This window comes from Dermochelys coriacea, chromosome 1 (assembly GCF_009764565.3).
Source record: "Dermochelys coriacea isolate rDerCor1 chromosome 1, rDerCor1.pri.v4, whole genome shotgun sequence".
Taxonomy (NCBI): domain Eukaryota; kingdom Metazoa; phylum Chordata; order Testudines; family Dermochelyidae; genus Dermochelys; species Dermochelys coriacea.
This window is the reverse complement of record NC_050068.2, coordinates 323,727,634-323,753,945: the sequence shown is the minus strand read 5'-3', so window position 1 is coordinate 323,753,945 and position 26,312 is coordinate 323,727,634. Positions and strand designations below refer to the sequence as shown.

At 42.9% G+C, this 26,312-nt stretch overlaps 1 protein-coding gene across 17 annotated transcripts in view; it reads left to right on the top strand.

Annotated features, from left to right (window-relative positions):
• Positions 1 to 26,312, top strand: part of CPNE8 (copine 8) — a 279,857-nt gene that overhangs the window by 82,544 nt on the left and 171,001 nt on the right. For 16 of the 17 annotated variants that reach the window (XR_006275544.1, XR_006275547.1, XR_006275546.1 and 13 more), the window contains one exon: positions 23,521 to 23,584. Coding sequence is in view for 10 of the 17 variants with exons in the window: in XM_038399049.2 (XP_038254977.1) it covers positions 23,521 to 23,584 (64 nt within the window). In the remaining 7 variants the exon portion in view is untranslated. Of the gene's footprint in view, positions 1 to 23,520; positions 23,585 to 26,312 lie in introns of those variants that run through there. The other variant, XM_043496553.1, reaches the window with a different exon arrangement.

The window sequence follows — 26,312 nt, the reverse complement described above, 5'->3', positions numbered from 1 at the left end:
ACTTAGTTCATCGTTAGGCTTAGGTTTCCGTTTTTAATTAATTAGACTTTTCGCTAAACAAACAAAACACGGGGAAAAACCTGTCCGTTTTTTCTCTTTCATTGAAATGTTTCCAAAAAAAAAAAAGAGAGAGAGAGAACGAAAATGCCAGGCTCTCCAGGCTTTAAAAGATGCAGTTTGTGCAAGGATGCTATTACTGTCTCCAGTGGGCACTCGCAGTGTGTCCGTTGCTTACAGGAGGTGCATATTCCTCAAAAATGTGCCCACTGCAGCAACCTCAAAGCCAGAGTGAGGAAGGATAGAGCTCTCCGACTCAATATGATTCTCATGGAGAAATCCCTACTGCCACCTTCTGATCCTGAAAAAACCCCATTGGGGGGACTCTCGGGTGGATTTAATTTAAATCAAATTGATTTAAATCACTAGTCAGGAAGACTCAATTTAATCATGGATTTCTACATAAAAGTTGGTTCTTATAACCTTTAATATATATTCTTCAAAACTCAGAGATGGATGTAGTTTCATTTTTAGAAGGTACGCACTATACATTTTTAAAGTGATTTATTTTGAAAACTTTTCAATTAGTTTTATAGCTATATCAGAAAGTGAATGATTGTTTGGTTATTTCATTTACCAAAGGTAATTGAAGCAGATAAGTCATCTCCCAATGACTTCATAAATATCTCCAAGTCAACAGGTTAATCCGTTAATATTTGGAGGATTTTCTTGCCATGCTGTATTAGGAGGAGAACATCATCAGACAGATATTTAAATGTTATGTATTCTGGATTTTTTCTTCAACAGCAAATATATAATATTTTAATAAAACATGCGTATGAATTTTTGAATTTAGTTAAACATTCAAGTTTTTTTAAAATCAGTTTTTGTTGTTTTGTTTTGTTAACTATTTTAGTTAAAACAATTTTAAATGTTTAAAAAACAAAAAACGAAAATTAAATTGACTATTTCAGCCAGGTCAACATAAGAAACTTAAAATATTGGCTTTCTGCAGCTAACTCAGTTGTCTTCACCTTCTTTTTCCTGTTTGTTCATAATCTGGAAAAGAAAAACAAGCTTTCCTGCTTTTTCAGGTCCCAAACTATTTTTCAATTTGGAATGAATTAGTCCAAAGGAAGAAAATAATCTTTCTACATTAGCAGCAGTAGCTTCTTCTGCGAGAAGTGAGATTATCACTTCAACAGTCTCTGAATCCAAGTGCTTAAGTGACTTCCACCAGTTCATTGGTGTGACTTTCTTTAAAACTTCATCAGCAAACATCTATTTCTTGAATGGTTCACCCTTAGCTCTGAAGTTTATTATAGTTGGCATTATGGAGGGATGATTGTGGGATGTCCATGTCATAGCCAACTCCTCTTCTTCAGCAGTTAAGGTTTGACCCTGGTACCGAGTATTGAGACTATTTGCTAGAAAATGAGCTGGAGATGGTGCTTGTTCCATTTGTTTTTATAATGCTTGTAATTTAACTCTGTCATTGCATATTTCTCTTTTTAAGATCTCACTCAGTTCCTTCCAAATTTCAACAGTGTCAGCAATAAAACAGCTATTTCCCTGCATTTTGTTCAAGGCTATCGAAATAGGCTTCAGGGTACTCAGCATGTGTTCAACATTTCTCTTAAGCCCAATGTTGAGAACTTTGGCTGTGATGGTGCCATCTATTTTTTTCACGATTTTGTTCTCAAACTGTCATTAGATTAGGCCAGTTTTTGAGATAGTGCTCAAAACAGTCCACTCCTGAGTTCCATCACACGTCTTGTGGGAGAGTTAGCTTGGTTCCTCCCACTTTTTTCAGAGCAGCTGCTGCAAAGCGGAAGTATTTTTCAATTTCAACAAAATTAGCCTCATTTCTGGAACACTGAAGCCTTTGGCTAGGAGGTGCATCAAATGAGCACTGCAACCGTATGTTGTTAGCTTGGGACTCTCTTCTAAATAATTTCTTTTCATCTTGGATACATTTGTAGCATTGTCTGTGACCAAGCTGCGTACTAGAAATTTGAAATTTTTTTCAGTTTGTTATAGCTTTTATTGCTACTTCTTGTAAGTATTCTGCTGTGTGCGCATTTCCTATGTATCAATATTTTCTGTAAGGAAGACATTCCCTCCTTCTGTTGTCACACAAGCACATACAACAGGATCATTGTGGATATTGCTCCACCCATCAAGTCTCAGGTTAACAATTTTATGCTCTAGACCTTTTGCATGCTGCTCAATTTCTCTTTCATACACCTTATCCAGCAATTTGCCTGCGACATCTACTCTGTTGGGTAGACTGAATCCTGGTCTTAATGACTGAACCATGTTAATGAAGTGTGGGAAAGATGAGTTTGTTGCATAAACAAACTGGGCAATTTTTTCATCAATTACCTCTTTTTGTAATCCTCTGGTTCTTATCAGAAACTTATCTATGGTTGTTTCTGGGTGATGGAGATTTTTTTTTCTTTTTGCTACAGGTGATATACTGTGGCTATGTGACATACATGATGATGTGACTGAAACACTATCATTGGCAGATAACTCTGAAACTGTAGAAAATGATGGTGATCTTGAAGGTGGATAGTCTTCAGAATCCTGTATGTTGAGGATGTATTCTCCTAAACAAAATAAGTCAATGCAGTTATTTAATTATTATTACCATACTGCTCGTTTAGTATTACTCATTGCATTCACTGATGCTCACTACTACTTTAAAGCTGAAATTGTAAAAGGAAGCTCAGCCAATTTCAGCTATTTATTTTTTTATCACAACTGCATCTAAAATGATAGTACCATAGTTGTTACTCTATATTTTTTGCTCAAACATGAGAATTCAAGAATAGTCCAGAAGGAAGACAGGCAGTCCTTAAGAAAGAAGAATGATATAAAAAAGATTACCAACCTGAAGATCCTGCATGTTCAAACATGTTCCTTTCATCATTTTCAGCACAGCTTCCTCCTAAGAAGGAACAGTTCTCATGATGTTGTTTCATTCGGGAAACCAGACCTTGCATTTCTTTGTTGCACTGTTTGCATTTTGCACTCATGCTTGTCTTTACCCACAGGTAGAGGAACTTCATTAAAATATTCCCAAACTGGGTCTCTTTTACGGCCTGCTGCCATTATAGGTTTTCCTTTCTAGTGAGAGAATGGTATATTAGATCTCAAATCAATGAAGGCTACACTCAGAAAGACCTCAAGACTTCTGGAATATGCTGCTCAAACAGTTTCACTTTTGTTTCGACTGCCTGTCCCTCCTTTCTCACATTTATCTCCAGACTTCTTCTCCTTGTCCAAAACTATTCTGCTCTCAACAATCTTCTATTCATTGAACTTTTTGAAACTTTGCACTTTTAGAGAGAGGTAAGGGATCGACTCTGTGTATACAAATTTGCAGAGGGACAATAGGGTCAAAGTCTGTTATTTCTTGCCTCTCTATTATGTATGTATGTATGTATGTATGTATTTATTTTAAAAACATTTTTGCTGTTAACAAGCATGTTATCTCTGAAGACACAAATCCACAGTCTGAGAACTGCAAAACTAAGCATCTCTGATGGTATCTTCTAGACTGAGCACTGAGTCCCATTGGTTTGATAGAAAGATTAACCTGAATAATCTATACAGAAGCCCCTGAAACCCCATAAGATTAGGTTCCTAATCCATGAACTATTGGAACTCATTTACAAAACTTTTCTTAAACGTTACATGAACATATTGTGATACTATAGAATTAGAATTTATAATCCCTATTCCATGATGAGATATCTTTGAGCTATAATGTATCTTAATTAAAACTATCTTTTGATAGGTTTTTTCCTCAAAAAGCATTGTATCAAAAAAAATCTGATTTAAATGAAAAATATTCAATTTTTATTTATTTATTTTATTTTTTAAATCATTGATTTTTATCCATCCTGGGGACTCTCCAGGCGCCTCCTCCCTGGACAGAGCAAGTACCCTTTTCTCCAGAAAATGGAGGTAAAGGGAGAAATCTCCTGCACATGGAGAACCATTAAAGAGAAAATAGGATAGGTGGTTTTGGTTTTGTGGAACATTGGCCCACCTTCTAATGGGAGAGGAGGCTATATGGTTTGGATGGTCTCCATCTCAGTAGAAGGGGAACCAATCTCCTTGGGGACAGGCTGGCTAAAGTAGTTAGAAGAGCATTTAACTTATGACAAAAGGGGAAGGTGAAAAGAGGGAACAAGATTCAGATGTTAGGAACAAAATTAATCAAGAAACCAAAGGACATGAAGAAAAAACGTATAAGAGACAGAAGGAGAAATTTATGGCCAGCAGGCTTAAGGACAATAAGAAGGAGCTTTTAAACAAAAAGAATCTTAACAGTGGTCCCATTACAAGATGGAAATGGTAGAGTTGAAAAGGCAGAATTGTAGGGTAATTAACAATTGGAACAATTTACCAGAGATTGTGGTGTAGTCTCTATCGCTGGCAATTTGTAAAGTAAGATTGGATGTTTTTTCTATAAAATATGCCCTAGTTCAAATAGGAATTATTTTGAGGAAGTTCTGTGGTGTGTGTTATATAGGAGGTCAGACTATATGATCACATTGATCTCTTCTGGCTCTGGAATCCATGAAACCTTAAAGCAGTCTGTTCTGGCAGCAGTGAACAGGGGTGTACAACTTTGGAATTTTAATAAAATTGATTAACCAGACCCTGCTGAAGGATAGAAGATTACCAGAACTGGACCGGTGATAAAGCTAGTGGTGAGCCATCTGGTTAAATAATTTGTTAAATATTAGGGCTGTCAAGCGATTTAAAAAAACTAATTGCAATTAATCGCATTGTTAAACAATAATAATAACAATACCAAAAATAGAATACCATTTATTTAAATATTTTTGGATGTTTTTCACATTTTCAAATATATTGATTTCACTTACAATACAAAATTATTCTGATGCTGATCTAGTCTACAGAGTTAATCAGAGCTCTGATAGGTTAACCTTTGTGGATTGGGAGTCTATCTCAATGTTTTCATACCACATGTGATAGGGTCACCCTCTTCTCATCCTCTTTGCTTCACACTGACTGCTCAGAGACCTTTTTTTTGTAGATACCACCTTGTTGTTTGTTTACAGTTTCACTCGTAATGAAGTCTTAGTATTTATAATGCTATCCAACTTTATTACTCCTTTTGCAGAAGGTGGGGGAGGTGTCTCTTTCCTGAGAACTCAATTTTGTCAACACCCACTATCCCTTTTCTCTTACTCCTACTTCTCTCCCCCCAATTCACTTCCTTCCTGTGCTCTTTTACCCAGTCTCCCTTGTTAATGAGCTAATTAGCTCATGAACTTCCCAGCCACAACCTTATCTGATAATCAGAACTCTCTTTAGTCAGGCACTCTCTGAGGACCTAATTGGTTCAACTCTGTCACACGCTTGCCCCCTTTGCCAGACAGAAATGTGTTACTTTCCCCATGCTTTCCCCACTTTACCAGAAGTGCTACTCAACTTCAGCCTTTCTTTGCCCCCAGGATGGTCATCCAGGACACCCATGTAGGGCCCATCTATTCTTTACCCACTAAAATCGCATCTGACTGAAGGAGGTTACCCCCATAATTCCACTTCAGCCCACAGGTCTTCACACCAGGGGCAACCTTGGGGGGACTCTCCTTGTTCTTGCCCTCTTTGTTTAGTGGAAGGACCTGCTGGTGCCCCTCCTCCTCCTGATTACCCATGGTTGCTTGTTCCTCTAACCCGCTGAACCTCTTGGGATCCCTCCTTTTGGAATTCTGTAGGTGGGAGTTCTGATAACTGCTCAACCTCTGTTAATGAGTTCAGGTTGTCTTTATCCCCTGAGACTATTTCCTTCTTTTATTTTCTTCTTTCTCTTGGGCACACCCCTCTTTATTTTCTCTTTGACATGTTCTCCTGTTTATTATTTTCCAACCCTTTTACATTTAACAACTCCTTTTTTTCCCCTTTCACTGTGGGTTTCACGCCTTCCCTCTGGGATTGCGACACCCCTTTGCCTCCCTAATGGGAAGGGTTTCCGGTCTGTGCCTAACGCAGCTGGGTTTGGCAGCCCACTTCCATTTAAACTTCCTCCAAACTTTCTGTGCCATAGGGCAAAATTTCTTACCCCCATGTATACATTTAAGCTTCTCTCTTGCTCAGTAAATTAGCCAATGGGGTTTCACCAACTCCCGCCTGATTAGTGAACAGATGAAGGAAGAGTCCACCAGACCCTTTTATACCTCTTTCCCAACATCACAGAAAAAGTAGGTAACTTCCTTCCTTCTCCCTGCCCAGGGTTCTGGCCCAACTGCAGATTTCTGTAAACCCACACTCCATTTATGGGCAGGCTCTTTTTATATGTTCTGCTGCCCATGCTGGCAAACACAATAGCCTGAGACCCCATGGGTGCTCCTCTAGGCTGCTCCTTCTTCTTTTTAGTGTTCTTTCCAGATGTATGCTGGCTGGTCTTCCTCCCTGTGTCAGTCCCCTTAAACTACCAGTTCCTTCTGGGAATGTCCTCCTCTACAAACTCTTTTGTTAGTTTAACTGCTGCATATGGAGTAACCGGTTTGATGCTGCCTGACCCATATTTGGGTATTCTCCAGGGACTCTGAAGGAACTGTTCAAATATGACAGTATCCATGATATCGCTCATACCTTGGGTGTCTGACCTCAGCCAGTGAGAAGCCCAGTCTGGCAGTTTTTGAGCAAATGCCCTGGGCCATAATCTCCCTGTCTATCTTGTGTCTCAAAATTTTTGCCGATACTTCTTTCTGTTGAAAGCCCCACCTGGTTGAAGATGGCTGCCTTAATCGCTTCATAATCCTCTACCTTCTGGTCACTGAGAGCCATGTAGACTGCCTGAGCTTCCCCTGTAGGACCCATATTCCCCTGTCTCATTCTGTCCCCACACCTACTCAAAAGTGATCAAAAACCTGTTGGGGTCATCCACAGGGCCCATCTTGCTACTGTGGATGACCCCAAGGTCATCCACAGGCCTACTGTGATGCTTTTCTCTAGGAAACCAGAACCACAAGCCACTGTTTTACCCCTCTGTCTCAGCAAATTAGAGTTTGGCTGCTGCTATGCTAAGTGTCAGCTCCCCGAGACACCAGACTGTCTGCTTGCTTTGGAAACTCCTCAAAGCTGCGCCAGTCTAAACCTTGCCTTGCAGGTAACAATCAGTGAATCCCAGTCCCAAGTTCCCCAGGGACATCTCTCTGCAGTGTGCAGTCCCTCTTACTGGACACTCACAGAAGTTAGAGACAGAGCACACGCTAGCATTTAGTTTAGCTGAAGACTCACCCTTCATATAACAACACGGAGTTGGTTTATAGTAAAACTAAGATAAGATTGTTAACAAAGAACAGAGATAAAGTGATTTCTGTTGCTTAAGTGATACTAAGCAACAGAAAAAGAGACAGATATAGCTATAAACAAAACAAAAGACACTTCCTGGCAACTAAAACTTAATCTTAGCAAATTACGTTCTTTGCCTAAGCAGTTTTTTCATATCACGTTACCAGCATCTCCAGGCCAGGGATCCAGCTTCCACAGAATCATCGGGTACTGTCCCCTTTGTTCCTGAAGTGATGGATCTTTTTGTTCCTCTTATATTTTTTTCAAAGTCCATTGTCTTTGTCTCAAGAGCCAGGAATAATTTTTGGGGGTGCAGACTGTCCCCTGGTGTGCTCACTAAACTGTGTCCTCTGCCTTTTCTTAGCTTGATTGCTTTGTTTACCTTATGTGTAAATGTACTTTCATTAACTGCTGCCTCATTCTAGCACACATGCATATCTCTTTATACACAACCCAGACATACATCACTGGTTTACATATGATACCTTACAAGGTACCTTTTTTTGGGTACGTATTATAACAGTGTGTCAGGCCCGATATGACTCACCATATAGTGGGCTCTCTGACAGTGGGCATTGAGGGGCTCTTAAGGTCACACCTACTCCCAGGCACCTGATTGCAGATTCATGCTGCAGGACTCAGTACACTTTGTAGTAGCTGTTGCTGCACCTGGGATTATTGTCTTCTAAATTCCGGCAAGCTTTTTTGTTGCTCAGCCTGCCAGGCAAATGAGGACTGTCTTTCCAAGTGGTGGGGCTGCTGGAATGTCTTCAAGGTCTTCTGAATTCCCTTCTGCTGTTCAACCGGCCATCTCCTCCATCTCCCGACTTGCTGAACCTTTACACCAGTTTGCCCATCAAGTTTTCCATTTCTTTGGATAAAGACAGGATACTGGACAAGCCCCCATGTGTGCAGGGTCCCCTGGCTCTGTCCTCTTTGCTTTGCGCAGAGACCACTCAAAGACCTTCCCTTTTGTAGATATCACAGTGTAGTTTGTTTATTGTGTTTCACTCCACCACCTTTTACATAGTATTTTCAAGGCTATCTAGCTTTACTCCCCCTTCTACAAAAAGGGAAGGAGGAATGTTTCCTCCCAGAGAACTTCCTTTTGTCAGGTCCTCTAGCCTTTTTTCTCTTTCTGTGTCTCCTGTTTCTTCCCTTCTTTCGCTTTCTTCCTGTGCTTTTATCCAGTCTCCTTCTTAATGGGATAATTAGCTCACTAGCTTCCCAGCCCCAGCCTGATCTGGTAATCAGGAACTTTTTTTTTTTCCCCTTAATCAGGCCCTCCCTGAGGGCCTAATTGGCTCAACATTGAGCAGAGCGCTGGTTCAGTTGCTGATTCCCAGCATTCTGTCATGTCACGGTAGACCTCATCAACAAGCTCCACACATGCCTCCACCCCAGCGAGGTCACATCTCAAGCTTTTGAGGCACATGACAGCATACATCTATGTCATGCAGCGTGCCAGACTTTCCCTTGGCTGCTGCAACACTGCTTAAAATCAGTATACATACCCAAGAAATATTATCGGCACAGACCGACTGGTCACCACCCCTGCAGAAGTCCTATCTTCTGTATGTTGATGGACAGATCTGTTCCAATTATACAGCAGAGTTCTGTTCTCTGTATCACTTCCCACCAAGACCGTGATAACAGATGTCTCCGCTCTGGGATGGGGAGCCCACCATTTAAAAGTTCAAGGGAAATGGTCGCCATAGAAGGCCTGCCTGTATATAAACATAATAGAGTTCAGAGTAACACAATTTGCCTCAACGCCTTTCTAGCCTTCTGAGGTCTTACTGTCCAAGTACTCACTGATGATGCCAGGGCAATGTGCTACATCAACAAACAGGGAAGGATGAAGTCATTCCCTCTCTGCCAAGAAGCAATGTACATATAGGAATGGTGGTTACATTACCACATCACACTAGTGTTTATCCATCTGGCCAGTCTACAAAACACCCTTGCAAATCACTTCCGCAGGCCTTTTAAACAAATTAGTAAATGGTCTGTCAAAGATTCCATCTTTCTCAATGTACTTCTGAAATGGGAATGACTGTCTTGATATTCACTAGACAGTAGTGCTGGGCAAAGCTTTTTGGATGATCGTTGGTTGGAATTCAGTTTCAGTCAGCCTGAAAGTGTTTGTCAATGTGAGACAATAGTTTTGGCTGGGGAAAAGTGTTGTTTTTCAGGTTAGCTTTAACAAAAATGAGAGAGAGGGGGGTGTGTGTGTGTGTGTGTGTGAGAGAGAGAGAGAGAGAGAGAGAGAGAGAGTTAGGTCAGTTGCCTGGGATGGGGGAGATTGAGGTTTTGAATCCCCACTGTAGAACAGGGACTTGAACTTGATCTCTCCCCTGCCAGATAAATGTCCTAACCACCAGGATATAGACTATTCTGGGGTGGGATACTTTCAATCTCTCCTACTGAAGCTGTTCTAATTTGTATAAATACTTAAATATTAATTGGGCCAAAGAAAGAGAGTGTGGCTCTATAGCCTGGTGATAAAGGCATTCACCTGAGAGGCAGAATATATGAATTAAAATCCTTCCTCTGAAGTAGGCAGAAAGAAGATTTGAATCCACATCACCTACCTACACCTTGTAGCCAGGGTCACCAATTCAGACTTTGGTGGCAGGGAGGTAACTTTAATCATGATTCCAGGGGCTACTGAGGCATCTGAAAACTCTCTAGCTTTTTTGCAGAGAATAACTTAGAAATTAGCTGACAGGAGCACTATATCTAACTCCTATATAAATAAAGAAAATTAAATAACTATTAGACTAGTGGTTCTCAAAGTTTTGTATTGGTGACCCCTTTCCCACAGCAATCCTCTGAGTGCGACCCCCCACCTCCCCATATAAATTAAAAACACTTTTTTTATATTTAACACTGTTATAAATGCTGGAGGCGAAATGGGGTTTAGGGTGGAGACTGACAATTCGCAACCCCCATGTAATAACCTCATGACCCCCTGAAGGGTCCTAACTCCCAGTTTGAGAAGCCCTGTATTAGACCCACTCAGCTTTAATATTAACATGTTCTGACATCTTGTGCCAAGTCACTTAAGGGACACTGGTAGGGTGACCAGATGAAATGGACAAAATATTGGAACACATAGAATCATAGAATCATAGAATATCAGGGTTGGAAGGGACCCCAGAAGGTCATCTAGTCCAACCCCCTGCTCAAAGCAGGACCAAGTCCCAGTTAAATCATCCCAGCCAGGGCTTTGTCAAGCCTGACCTTAAAAACCTCTAAGGAAGGAGATTCTACCACCTCCCTAGGTAACGCATTCCAGTGTTTCACCACCCTCTTAGTGAAAAAGTTTTTCCTAATATCCAATCTAAACCTCCCCCATTGCAACTTGAGACCATTACTCCTCGTTCTGTCATCTGCTACCATTGAGAACAGTCTAGAGCCATCCTCTTTGAAACCCCCTTTCAGGTAGTTGAAAGCAGCTATCAAATCCCCCCTCATTCTTCTCTTCTGCAGACTAAACAATCCCAGCTCCCTCAGCCTCTCCTCGTAAGTCATGTGCTCTAGACCCCTAATCATTTTTGTTGCCCTTCGCTGTACTCTTTCCAATTTATCCACATCCTTCTTGTAGTGTGGGGCCCAAAACTGGACACAGTACTCCAGATGAGGCCTCACCAGTGTCGAATAGAGGGGAACGATCACGTCCCTCGATCTGCTCGCTATGCCCCTACTTATACATCCCAAAATGCCATTGGCCTTCTTGGCAACAAGGGCACGCTGCTGACTCATATCCAGCTTCTCGTCCACTGTCACCCCTAGGTCCTTTTCCGCAGAACTGCTGCCGAGCCATTCGGTCCCTAGTCTGTAGCGGTGCATTGGATTCTTCCATCCTAAGTGCAGGACCCTGCACTTATCCTTATTGAACCTCATTAGATTTCTTTTGGCCCAATCTTCCAATTTGTCTAGGTCCTTCTGTATCCTATCCCTCCCCTCCAGCGTATCTACCACTCCTCCCAGTTTAGTATCATCCGCAAATTTGCTGAGAGTGCAATCCACACCATCCTCCAGATCATTTATGAAGATATTGAACAAAACGGGCCCCAGGACCGACCCCTGGGGCACTCCACTTGACACCGGCTGCCAACTAGACATGGAGCCATTGATCACTACCCGTTGAGCCCGACAATCTAGCCAGCTTTCTACCCACCTTATAGTGCATTCATCCAGCCCATACTTCCTTAACTTGCTGACAAGAATGCTGTGGGAGACCGTGTCAAAAGCTTTGCTAAAGTCAAGAAACAATACATCCACTGCTTTCCCTTCATCCACAGAACCAGTAATCTCATCATAAAAGGCGATTAGATTAGTCAGGCATGACCTTCCCTTGGTGAATCCATGCTGACTGTTCCTGATCACTTTCCTCTCCTCTAAGTGCTTCAGGATTGATTCTTTGAGGACCTGCTCCATGATTTTTCATGGAGACATGGGAGAAGCACGCAAAAAAAAAAAGTATCCAAAGCTGTTACATGGGGACCAATGGCGTCCCAACCGTGCATCGGTCGGGACATGGGACAAAGAACTAAAAATCGGGATAGTGGTTAGGTTTAAAATATTAATGTATATTTTTACTCTGTTACTAACTCTTGAATACAATAACTGAAACAATTGTAGAAAAATCTAGATTATTTTCTATCATTTAGTCTACTTACTTTTTGTGGTTCACCAAGCTTGGAATAGATCATTTAACTTTTGGAAACGTCCTATAAGGGCAAGGCCCCATGAGTTTATACTGCACCTGCCTGGGGCTCTAGGGGTATTACGCCACTATAAATAATAATAGACTTGAAACTGACACTTTCAAGTCACTTTCACTTCTGTTTAAAAGTTAGTTACTTTCCAGAAGGTTCTTAAACACAACACTACAGTGATTGAGTTGTAGTTCTCACAGGAGAATATTTAAAACCAGACACCAAGAAAATTACACATTTTAAAGTTGAGGAAAAAATTGAGTCTTGTTTATTATTTAGAGTTGGTATGTATGATTTTTTTGTTTGTTTGTTTGTTTTAAGTACCATTCTGTGTTTAGACACTGTGTCTGTTTCCATTGCAGTAAAATGGGAATAATAATACTTGGCTGCCTGCCATATGGAAGTATAAGGACTAGTTTGAGATTAGTGGGGCAGGAGCTGGGCCTTCTTAATGGTTTGTAGGGTATCTAGCACAATGGGGGACTCATACTGATTAAGATCTATGCACACTAGGCACTACTATAACATAGGTCAGCTGTTGAGATGCCCACTGGTGGTAGCTGAAGGGGACTTAACTGGTGGATGAGATGTTGGTGGAGTACAGATTGATCTGTGTTGGCCAGAAGCACAGCCTTCATCCCCCACGAGCTCAGCTCAGTGAGCAGAATTTGAAGCACACCTGTCCTTGAAACTGCAACTGCTAATGAACATGATGGTCCTTCAAGTGCTTGCTCATGTCGATTCCAAGTAGGTGTGTGTGCGCCATGTGCACAGTTGCTGGAAGGTTTTTTCCCTAGTAGTACCCGATGTGTCAGATCAGGCGCCCTCTGGAGTCGCGCCTTCATGGTGCCACATATAGGGCCCTGCCGACCTGCCACCGCCTCTAGTTCCTTCTTACCTGCAGTACTGGTCATTGGAGCGTGTTCTTCTCTCTTTCATTTTTGAGCAATCCCCTAGTGGACTCTTAGTTCCTACCTATAAATAGTTTAAATAGTTAATAGTTCTTAGTATAATGTAGTGTATTTTTCTGAACCCTTGTTAGCAGAGGTTCCCTTCATATTCTTAGGGACGGGGCATACCTCGGTCCCAGAGGTTTAAGCTGTCTGGGGTTGGCCAGAAGCTGATGCCAAGAGGCAACCCACACACATCCTGCTTGAAGTGCCTGGGGGAATCCCATCAAATGAATAGTTGAAAAATCTGCAGAGGATTCTGTCCCAGCAACAAGAAGGAGAATGACCACAGGCTGAAGCCATTGCAGATGGAGGCAGCCCTGCGGCTGCAGTTGGAGTCAAGCCCCATGGACCCGGCACCTGGTACTTCAGCATTGGTGTGCAGCGCACCAGCCTCGATCAGGGATGTGGCACTGAGAAAGGACTCTGGGGTCACCAGCACCATTGACTCCAGTCCCACGCTGGTCCGTTGAGCCGGCACCCTTGGAAGAGGGTCAAGTGGAGGACTTAGATCTCCCCTCCACACCAGAGACCTTTGAGGCAGCCAGGGATCTGATAGCCCTTGCGGGCCTGCACTCTCCCAACCAGTATAAGAGGTCATCAGTCCTGAAGCCTCCAGCACTGCAAAGACTGCCAGTGCCATCCCAGGAGCAAGTCGGCAATCATGTGTCTCTGCTCACCCTCTCCCCAGCACTGTCCAGCACTGCTCCATCATGGTCTCTGCGCTTGGACTCCTCTGCAGACTTGGAGGTGGAGTCCTATGTCTCCAGGAATAGCTGGCACCAAGGGCAGAGACATCCCCAGAGACCGGAGATGACAGTCCTTTCCACCCGTGCCGTGGCCAGTGCAGTGGCAGATGCAAGCGCAGGGCCCTTTTGGACCCTGTGGACATGCCATCAATCCCAGGGTTCCATTTCAATCCTTCTTGGTTGCATCAGATGGATGAACGCCATCCAGGATGCTGCCGGCACCAAGGATGACATAGTTGTTGGCACTGCAGTCGGCACCGCAGTCTGCACCGAGATGGGCGCAGTTACAGATAACTGGGAATGCTACAAGAAACCGGATGGGCAGGAAGGCCCTGTATTGGCCCGGGTTTCCTCATCGTCCTCCCCCGATGAGGCAGTAGCAGGAACATCGGTGCCTGGCCCACTGGACATTTGAGCCCATCAGGAACTCCTAAAAAGGTGTATGAATATCTCTTTACATGCCCCCCACTGGACTTGGTGGTGGCGGCGGCGGCGGTCAACGAGCGGGAGAGGCAGGGTAACAGGAGCCCACGTCCTGGGCAAAGGACACAAAGAAGCTGGATCTCTTTTGGAGGAAGGTGCATTCCACTGGAGGGCTCTAGCTTCACTTTGTGAACCAGCGGGGAATCCTCAAGTCTCTCTAATTTTTAATCCTGGGATGCAATTTGAAATTTAAGGAGTTTGTGCCAGCAGACTCCAAGTCAGAGTTCTTGGCCTTGGTTGATGAGGGCAAGGCTGTGGCAAGGACCTCATTGCAGGCTTCGATGTACTCAGCAGACTCAGTAAACTGCACCATGTCTTCGGGGATTGCAATGCTTTGTTGCTCCTGGCTTCGGGCCTCCTAAAGGAGATTAAACAGACTATTCAGGATCTCCCTTTTGAGAGCTCCATCTTGTTTTCTGAGAAAACTAACCCAAAGCTGAATAGCTTAAAAGACTCTCAAGCCACTCTCAGATCTTTGGGGCAGCACACACCCTGCCACACAGCGCAAGCATTTTAAATCCCTGCCTATGCCGCGCCCATATAGGGGCATTTTAGGCAGGAATTCTATAGAAGAAGGGGTAGAAGCTATTGGCATCAACAGTCTCAACCCCCTAACAGCCAGGGGCCGGGATCGTCAAGACAACTCCCAGGTCCTAGGCAGGCTTTTTGAAGATGTGTCTGGGGGCAATACACCAACGCAAATTCTGGATCCAACTATCTCATTCCTACGATGTGTGGTCCCAAATTACCTGTGGCTAGACCCATCCTAGGTCTGCACAACCTCAACAGGTTCATGAAGAAACTAAAGTTTTGTATGGTCTCTTTGGCCACCATCATTCCATTCCTGGATCCAGGGGATTGGTATGCCACCCTCAACTTGAGGGACACATTTCCATAATCCTGCCCCACAGGAGGTTCCTAAGATTTGTAGCATTCACTACCAATTTATAGTTTTGGCCTGTCATCGGCCCCTTGGGTATTCACCAAATGCACGCCAGTTGTAGCCGCCTTCCTGAGGAAAAGGCTGGTTCAAGTATTCCCATACCTGGACGACTGGTTGGTCAAGGGCTGTTCCAGGATGCAAGTGGAACAACAGGTCAATTTGATAAGGTCCACATTCAACAGATTGCGTCTCTTGCTGAATGTGCAAAAGTTGACTAACCCCCACTCGGAGAATAGAGTTCATAGGGGCGGTGTTAGACTCAAGGCAAGCCAGGGCTTTCCTACCACAGTCCCGTTTTCAAGCTATGCACGACATTATACAAGACCTCAGGCAATACCCCATGACTACTGCTGGATTACAAGAAATTGCTTAAAGCTCCTCTGGCACATGGCATTTTGCATGTATGTAGTGCAACGCGCGAGGCTCAGATCTCTCCAGGCCTGGCTAGCATCAGTGTATTGACTGGGCAGAGAAAGTCTGGACAGAGTAGTCACACTCTCGCTGCTAGTTCTCAAGACTCTTCAGTGGTGAGTCGACATGTGAATGGTGTGCGCAGGCATCCCTTTCTCCAAACAGCACCCCTTGCTGTGTCTGGTTACTGATGCATCAGCAGTAGGGTGGGGAGCACACCTCAGAGAGCACAGAACTCAGGGCCTCTGGTCTCCAGCGGAGCTGTCGCTTCTATCAGCTCTCTGATACTGATGTGCAGTTCGTCTGGACCACCTTTTCTACGCATTCTCACCTATCCCGCTCGTTCACAAGGTCCTCCTCAAGATCCGCAGAATCAGTGATATTGATGGTGCCAGCCTGGTCCTGCCAGCATTGGTACATCATCCTGTTGGAGTTATTAGTGGACACTCCAATCACCCTACTTTTAGTTCTGGATCTGATCACGCAGCATTGTGGCCGGCCCCAGCATCCCAAATCTCGAATCTCTCCACCTCACGGCTTAGAAGCTGCATGGTTAAACCCGCTAGAGCTCATATGCTCAGATCATATTAGGGAGGTACTCCTTGGCAGTAGGAAATCGTCCACTAGGGCTACTTACTTAGCGAAGTGGAAGAGATTCTCGATTTGGTGTTTGCAGAGCCATACCTCTCCGACACAATTTTCAATACCCTTTATCTTGGACTATTTGCTAAATTTGAAGCAGCAGGCTCTCATCGATAAAGGTTCACCTGGCTGCCATTTCGGCATTCCACACAGGAGAGGCAGGCCGCTTGGCCTTTGCTAATCCAAATGGTGCAGCGTTTTCTTAAAGGACTGGATATGCTGTACCCACAGGATCGGCAACTGACCCTGGCTTGGGACCTTAATCTGGTGCTCTCAAGGCAAATGGGGCCTCCATTCAAGCCCTTGGCGACATGCTCACTGCTCTATCGATCATGGAAGGTAGCTTTCCTGGTTGCAATAACTTCAGCTAGAAGGGTATCCGAGCTCAAGGCCCTCACATCTGACCCTCCATATACCATCTTTTACAAGGATAAGGTGCAACTTTGATCACACCTGGCCTTTTCTCCTTTTCATGCCAACTAAGACATCTTTCTCCCAGTTTTTTTCCTGAAGCCTCACACTAATAATCAGGAGCAGAGGTTCCACTCCCTGGACATTTGGCATGCATTGGCTTTTTATATTGAGCGAACAAAGCTGTTTCGTAAATCGAACCAGCTGTTTGTGGAGGTGGTGGTGGACAGGATGAAGGGCCTCCCTGTGTCCTCCCAAAGGATATCATCATGGATCATCCAAGCATGCTATGATCTGGCAAACATACCTGCCCCTGCGCTGACTGCTCATTCCACTAGGGCTCAGTCTTCCTCGGCTGCTTTCCTGGCCCAAGTCCCAATCCAGGAATGTCTGTAGAACGGCAATGTGGTCCTCGGTCCACACTTTTACTTCTCATTATGCCACTACCCAGCATGCCAGGAACAATGCAGCATTTGGCAAAGCGGTGCTTCAGTCAGTAATTCCATGAACTCCAACCCCGCCTCCTTGGTAAGGCTTGGGAGTCACCTACTTGGAATCGACATGAGCAAGCACTCAAAGAAGAAAAAACAGTTACCTACCTCTCGTAACCATTGTACTTCAAGATTGTATTGCTTATGTCCATTTAAAAACCCACTTGCCTTCACTTCTGTCAGAGTAATCTGTCAAAAAGGAATTGGAGAGGTGGCAGGTTGGCAGGGCAGGGCCTTATATGCGGCTTCATGAAGGCATGACTCCAGAGGGCACCTGAGCCAACCCTAAAGGTACTGTTAGGGGAAAAACCTTCCGGCGACTGTGCACCTACTTGGAATGGACATGATCAACACATCTTGAATTACGAGAAGTAGGTAACCATTTTTTCTGGACCAGAAGGGTCTGTCACTGGTCTCTTCCAAGGGATTGGTGAGGGTGCTTCCTGCTTCTCTGAGGGCAAACAGACCCCAAGACCCACTTAGCTGCTCCTAGCCCTCCACCCTTTTTCTGCTCCCCCTCCTTCAGGATCCTTGCCCCAGGGACTGTTCCCCCTCAGCTGCTCCTCCTACACTCATTGGCCCCTCCTTCAGGGGAAAGACCTGTTTGCTCACTTCTCCTTTCTCCTGGAGACTTTCTCCCATTTCCAAACCCACTGCCCCCCCCCCCAGGTTCCAACACCCCCACCACTGGTGGCCCTGTGCTTTCCCTCTCCTTCCCACTGCTACCCAGGGGGACCCTGTGCTCCCTCCAGCACTGGAGGCCATCTGCTTCTCCCCCCCCCATGGGGTACCCTACACTCCCACCGCCACCACCAGTGGGGCCCCTGTGTTCCTCCCCTCCTACTCACCCCCACCAAAGGGTCCCTTATGCTTTTACCACTACACAGGGTACCCTATGCACCCCCTCCCACTCTGACTGAACTCTTTGCATGCTCCAACCACAGAAGCGCTGCTCACTACCTCACTACTATAGGTTAGGAGGATTGTCACTCCGTATAGTCTCAGCTAGTGATTGGTGGACGCAGACAATGGGGCAGGGTGGGTGAGCTAGCATGGCAGAGGAAACTGACCAGAAGAGCCCCAGCTTCTGGAGAAGGGGACCTGGCTGCATGGTACTGCAGTGTGCACCACGAGCAGACCTCTGGTATGAAACTGTGGCGGGGGGCAGGGGAGGATGTCAGGTGCCCCCTTGCCCTCTGTAAATGGCATCTCTGGTTATAGCATTGTTCTCTCTGGCCCAGTGAACAGTTTCACTAGGAGAGACTGTGAGCAAAATAGACTATAGCCTGATGGTTAAGATGCCCACCTGGCAGGGGGAAGACCTAATGGACTTGAGTTTCAAGTCCCTGCTAAAGAGAGGGGATTCAAACCTGGGTCTCCCATATCCCAGAAAGTGCCCTAACCACTGGACTACACACACACATTTGCTGGCCTGAAACAGATTCCAATTTGCTGACAAATTCCAAATATTTTCAGAACAGAAAATATTTTTTCTGATTTTTTTTTTTTAAAGTTTGTGGGCCAATCTGAAAAATCAATTATCTGTCCAGCTCTACTAGACTGTACTGCTTGTACTCTATCTCAGAAGACTCTGTATTCACTCGGACTGCTCACAGGAATGGAGATCCACACGGGATAGGGTAAACTAAACAGGGTTTATTTACAAGAGCATTTATATACAAATTCATATTCTGGCCTAAGCAGCCCAGCTCACTGCATTGGCATACCTGCTGTCTTGCTCTTGCTGTCTGCCTCTCAGAGGTGGCCAATACAAGAGTCATTCCCCGTGCCTGTCTTAAAGGGAGAGTACACCAGTTCTCTAACCACACTTGAAGACCATACAGAGTGTTTCTGCTTTGATCTTGTAGTTCTGTTTCCAAGGGAGTCCAGTCGCTCCCACTTTCTGGAATTTCCGTTTCTTCAGCATGTCCCTCCACTGAGTTGATAAGATTTTTGGAATGGTTTTTCTGGTGGTTGGGTCATGTTCTGCATCTTCCCAGCTTTTTATTGCTGAATGCTGATGTGTTTGGAGGTAATTTTTACCTCTTATTTAAAAAAAAACAAAAAAAAACCCACAAAATTTGTCTTTGTTCTTTCAGCCATTTTAGTAGTTATTATGTAATGTATTCCTTTGGACATCCTTGAGCTCATTGCTTTTGAGGAGTAAGAATTTTGCACAGATATCTTCAGGGGACAGAAAACTACTTACATTTAATTGTTTCATTAGAGATATCATCTTGCAAGATTCTTACTCTCCCATCTCCCCTCAGAGTTTGGAGTGTGGTGTGTTTGTTTGTTAGTTACTGATTATGTTATGTGTGTACATGTACTGAGTTTATTATTTCTGCTTTTGAGGCCTGATTTTTCAAATAGATTGGCTTAATTTGAGGGAGGTCCGTCACAAACTAATTGTAATGTTCAAGCCAGTAGTTGTAGGTGCAGGTAAGAAGTGTGTGGAGGAGAAGTTGGCTCACGCCCTTAAGAGACAATAGTACTTTCAGGCAGTTTCACCTATATCAAACTTAGATGCTGAAACCCAGGAGTGAGAATCTTCCAAGATGATATATTCCAAGAATCAGAACCCTTTACTACTTACGAAATTCATTTTAGAGAGAATTAACTGGATTAATGAAAATTCTATGGGGCGGAATAATTAGTTTTTTGACTTTACAAAGAGCTAATTAATTTTGACTAAAACATTTTTGTATTAATGTTTTTTAAACTGTTACAATTATATAACTAAAAGAGAGAGAGAGAGTGTGTGTGTGTATGTGTGTCCTGTGCCAGAGAGAATGTATTCCTTTTCTCTCAAATGTGGAATCCACACTTCAGAATACAGTGATATACAGGATGGGCAATTTTCAGCCTCAGGTTGATGACAAATTTAAGATCAGATGCCTCCTTGAGCCAAGATGGCTAAAATTGGTTACTGTGTGATGCAGCAGAAAGGGCAGATTTCCAATTTTTCATTAGAATAAAGAACTTCTTGTCCTACAAAAAATATTTAAGTATCAAGCCTAAAATATTGTCAAATAGTATCAAAAGATATTTTAAGGTCTGTGTGTATTTCAAGGATTACTTTTTAAAAATTTCCTTTCCTTCAAAGCCTGTTTAACTAAACTCAGACTGCTTGGAGATCTTGGTTTTACAGGAGAGGGTTATGAAAACTGATTTCAATGCAAGTTTAACATTGTAAGACATTTCTAAATGATCTTTTCCGTAAAATGGCGAATTATAGGGTCATTCCCACTAATTGAATATGGTGCTTATGATGTCAATCTACAGAACTATGTTGAAAAGCTTTGTCTATTGGAGATGCATGACAGTTTTCATGCAAAGGTGATGTCATTGCTGTACTCTAGTAAGAGAATTTACCTCCCAGCTGCCTCACTTCCTCTGCCACCACTGCAAAGAGCAAATCAGACTTTATATTTGTGTCCTCAAGACTAGGTTTTTCCTTAAGTAGTTTGCATAGAGTAGTATAAGATAGTTTACTTGTTCCTTTTGGCACCATAAGGCCTTCAAGTGGTGTGGTGATCATTCCAGAGACTGATACCTACATCCATTGCCTTCTGTGTCCGGATGAGTCTTAATAACTCAGTGCACTTTTTGCCACATCTTCACTCCCGGTACCTCAAGGAAGAGACACTTGAGATTTATTGGCTTGGATAAAATTACAATAGTGACTATTAAGGCTCATGTTTTATGGTATAAACTGATCACAGGCAGGAGTCAGAAAGAAATTACTCATGTATGGTATAGTATTGTGCAAATAAGTGAATGCTGAGTATTAACACCCACCTCTGAACCATCTGGCACTGGCTACTGTCAAACAAGATGTCTGTCCTTTATATTCTTAATTAATATAGCTCTCTGGTATAAGAATCTATTCTGTACCTTTCCCCCTGTAAAAACAATATATTATTTCTAGGGCTGTCGATGAATCGCAGTTAACTCACACGATTAACTCAAAAAATTAATCCCGATTAATCGCAGTTTTAATTGTACTGTTAAATAATAGAATTCCAATTGAAAATTATTAATACAGTGCTCACTTTATAATTTTTACAGTGCAAATATTTGTAATAAAAATATGAACAAAAATAGCATTTTTCAGTTCACCTCATACAAGTACTGCACTTTCACAATAAAGAGATTGCAGTGCAACTTACAAATGTAGATTTTTTTTTTGTTATATAACTGCACTCAGTAACAAAACAATGTAAAACTTTAGAGCCTACAAGTCCACTCAGTCCTACTTCTTGTTTAGCCAATCACTCGGACAAACAAGTTTGGTTACATTTGAGGGAGATAGTGCTGCCCACTTCTAGTTTACAATGTCACCTGAAAATGAGAACAGGCATTAGCATAACATTGTTGTAGCCGGTGTCACAAGATATTTACATGCCAGATATGCTAAATATTCATATGTCCCTTCATGCTTCAACCACCATTCCAGAATACATGCATCCATGCAGATGACGAGTTCTGCTCGATAATGATCCAAAGCAGCACAGACAAACACCTATTCATTTTCATAACCTGAGTCAGATGCCACCAGCAGAAGGTTGATTTTCTTTTTTGGTGGTTCAGGTTCTATAGTTTCCACAATGGAGTGTAGCTCTTTTAAAACTTCCAAAACATGCTCCACATCTCACCCCTCTCAGATTTTGGAAGGCACTTCAGCTTTTTAAACCTACGGTCAAGTGCAATAGCTATCTTTAGAAATCTAACATTGGTACCTTCTTTTCATTTTGTCAAATCTGCAGTGAAAATGTTCTTAAAACGAACAACAACATGTTCTGGGTCATCATTCAAGACTGCTAAAACATGAAATATATGGCAGAATGTGAGTAAAACAGAGCAGGAGACATATAATTCTCCCCCATGGAGTTGAGTCACAAATTTAATTAAGGTTTCAGAGTAGCAGACGTGTTAGTCTGTATGCGCCAAAAAAAAAAAAGAGTACTTGTGGCACCTTAGAGACTAACAAATTTATTTGAGTGTAAACTTTTGTGAGCTACAGCTCACTTTTAATTTTTTTTCATGAGCATCGTCAGCATGGAAGCATGTCCTCTGGAATGGTGGCCAAAGGTGCATACGAATGTTTAGCATATCTGGCAGGTAAATACCGTGCAATGCCGGCTACAAAAGTGCCATGCGAACGCCTGTCTCACTTTCAGGTGACGTATATAAGAAGAGGGCACCATTATCTCCTGTAAATGTAAACAAACTTGTTTGTCTTCATGACTGGATGAACAAGAATTAGGACTGAGTGAACTTGTAGGCACCAAAGGTTTTTACATTGTTTTATTTTTGAATGCATTTTTTTTTACATAATTGTATATTTGTAAGTTCAACTTTCATGATAGAGATTGCAGTACATACTTGTATTAGGTTAATTGAAAAATACTATTTATTTTGTTTTTTACAGTGCAAATATTTATAATAAAAAATAAATAGAAAGTGAGCACTGTACATTTTCTATTCGGTGTTGTAACTGAAATCAATATATTTGAAAATTGTAGAAAACATCCAAAAATATTTAAATAAATGGTATTCTATTATTTTTAACAGCACGCTTAATCACAATTAATTTGTTTAATCACTTGACAGCCCTCAAGCCCTATTTCCTCTCTCTTGCTAATTTTTTTAGTTTGTTGCATTAAAAGTTATTTTATAGGTACTGCTGCTAACATAATGGTAGTAATTATACATAACTAAGCACTTTGTAGTAAGACGTCACAAAATAAAGGCATTTCATTATCTTCCAAATTGTTTTTGGAGTTTTGTCCAAATAAATTTCTCATGAAACAGTACACCTTTTAAGAACTATTAAATTGCAGTTTTTTCCAACTTCTCAGCAGCTCTTTTGTTTAGCACACACGGTAGAAGAGTTGAAATGACCATCCTGTCGCATCTGAACATTTTTGCTATCTCTTCTCTAATTTATAGCTCTAAACTAATTATTTTATCAAATAAATAAAATTCCATTTACCACATTGCCAAAATACTCTCTCACTTTCTTTGAGCCTGTTCATTGTCTTTAATCCCAATCCTTGCACAGCACAACAAACACTTGTGTTTTAAGGTACCAGTTATACTATTTAAAATACAAGAAGGCCAAGTCTTCTTTCAGCAGTCTGACCAGCAATGGCACATTCTATGTTCAGCTTGAGTTAGCTGTAACCTGTCTCATGGAGGATATTAATTTGTGGCTTTATACTTCCTAGCCATGAAATACAAATTATTTAAGCTTTTCTCTATGATAAGACACTTAAAATCAAGTCTGTAGAATTTTGGCTGCTGGCATGGGAAGTTTTTGCTAAATGGTATTAAATCATTCTGAGTTGTATATTTGCTGTTTGTTTTCAGAGGAATTCCAGGGAAGAAATGTGGAACAATCATACTGACAGCAGAGGAGCTGAACTGTTGCAGGGTAAGTGAATGTTTGTGCTGTTTCTTAAACCATTTGGTTTTTTGGTACTAATGTAACCTGATATTAGATCAGTTTTTTAAAGATACAGTTTACAAATGGGGTAAAAGAAATAGGAACACAATTACCTTTTTATGAAATCCTATAGCAATTCATTATTTATTGCTTCACTTAATTGTTCTTTTCAGTTACTATTAACCTGAATAGTAGAGAGAGAAGTGAAGAACAATTTGGAGCACAGCAAAGTTCATATTAAACCTACTCTTATTGTTCCCCAAATTAATTAATATGACTCTCTTCTTGGGGTATGTCTACACTTCAAAATTAGGTTAATTTTATAAAAGTCAATTTTTAGAAACCGATTTTATGCAGTCATAGAATATCAGGGTTGGAAGGGACCTCAAGAGGTCATCTAGTCCAACCCCCTGCTCAAAGCAGGACCAATCCCCAACTAAATCATCCAGTCAATTGCGTATGTCCACACTAAGCGCATTAAATTGGCGGAGTGCGTCCTCACTACCGTGGCTAGCATCGACTTACAGAGTGGTATTCCCGCAGTCTCCACTGCTCATTGGAATTCTGGGTTAAACTCCCAATGCCTGATGGGGCAAAAACATTGTCACAAGTGGTTTTGGATACATGTCATCAGGTCTCCCTCCCTCCGTGAAAACAACAGCAGACAATCGTTCTGCGCCTTTATTCCTGGGTTACCCGTGCAGACGCCATACCATTGCAAGCATGGAGCCTGCTCAGCTCACCATCACCATACGTCTCTTGGGTGCTGCTGGCAGACAAGGTACTGCATTGCTACACAGCAACAGCTCCTTGCCTTTGCGGCAGACTGTCTCCTGTGTGCTCCTGGCAGACCTCGGTGAGGTCGATCGGGGCGCCTGGACAGACATGGCTATTCTCCTCTTAGAACACCGAATGGGAGCCAGAGATTCCAGGTCATTCTCTTCTTTAACTTTCGTCTCATGGAGATTGAGTCCTGCCTGGAATATCATGCGAGCTGGAGGCTTCTGCCTCAAGCTGCTCTCCCAGCCGGCAGCACCGTGCGCAACCTACCCCTTGCTCCCTTGGCTCATGAAGCCTGGACAGTAGTAAGGAGCAATTCAACTATAGGCTGAGTAAGTGCAGAATGGTGGTAGAATGTGCCTTTGGACGTTTAAAAGCTCTCTGGCAATGTTGGCTGACTAGGTCAGACCTCAGCATAACCAACATTCCCATTGTTATTGCTGCTTGCTGTGTGCTCCATAATATCTGTGAGAGTAAAGGGGAGATGTTTAGGGCGGGGTGGGAGGTTGAGGCAAATCGCCTGGTGTCTGATTTTGAGCAGCCAGACAGCAGGGCGATTAGAAGAGCACAGCAAGTGCTGTGTATCTGAGAGGCTTTGAAAGCCAGTTTCATGACTGGCCAGGCTTCAGCGTGACAGTTGTGTGTATTTTTTCTTGATGCAAACCCACCCCCTTTGTTGATTTTAATTCCCTGTAAGCCAATCACCCCCCCCTCAAAATAAAGTAACTTGTTTTGAAACCATGCATTCTTTCTTTATTTTTTTTAAAAAGAGATAATGGACAAGGTAACCCAGGTGGCCTGGGGATGAGGGAAAGACAAGGCCACATTGCTTATTGTAGCCACACTAAAAATCAAACTGTTCGAATGACAGCCTTCTGTTGCTTGGGCCATCCTCTGGAGTGTAGTGGCTAGGTGCCCAGAGCCTCCCCCCCGCATTCATGGGCATCTGTGTGAGGAGGCTATGGAACACGGGGAGAAGGGTAGGCTGTTATACAGTGGATGCAGGGGGTGGGGTCTGTGCTCTAGTTGGCTTTCCTGCAGCTCCAACATGTCCGTTTGCTCCCCCAACAGGTGCTGCTTCATGTCCGTTTGCTCCCCCATTAGCTTCAGCATCGCGTCCTGCCTCCCCTCTTCGCACTCACTTAATTCTTTCCTGGCTTCTGCCACTGAATGCATTAAGCTATGCACTATCAGTGTGGGAGTACTGCATGAGCTCGGAAAACATGTCGTCATGAGTGCAGTTTTTTCGCCTTCTAATCTGTGATAACCTCAGGGATGGAGATGATAGGGAAGCGTAGAAACAGTCTACGCTCTACAATTCTGGGGGGATTGCATGGTCACCTGTGCTGCTGAGTTCGCCAAACGCTGACCAAACAGGAAATAAAATTCAAAAGTTCCCGGGGCTTTTCCTGTGTACCTGGCTAGTACATTGGAGTTCAATGCGCTGTCCAGAGCGGTCACAATGGAGCACTCTGGGATAGCTCCTGGAGGCCAATACCGTCAATTTGCATCTGCACTACCCCAAATTTGACCCAGCAAGGTCGATTTTAGCGCTTTTCCCCTCATCGAGGAGGTGTACAGAAGTCAATTTTAAGAGCCCTTTAGGTCGACGGAACGGGGTTGGTTATGTGGACGCAGTCATTTTTTAATCGACCTAACGTGGCTAAATTTGATCTAATCTCATTGTGTAGACCAGACCTTAGTTTCTTAATCCCCAAATGCTAGTAAACTATGTGAGTTATGGGGTTATGTCCATTATGAGATTTTTTTTGAGAGAGAGAGAGAGAGAGAGAGAGAGAGAGAAGTGAGTAGCAAGAACAGCAGCAAGCAAAAGAAATCTGTAATTTTAGCTTTGTAATTCAAAGTTTGTCTGTTTTGTACTTAATGTGTGGCTAAAACAGTTTAAAAAAAGTTTATTGGAATAAATAATACCTTG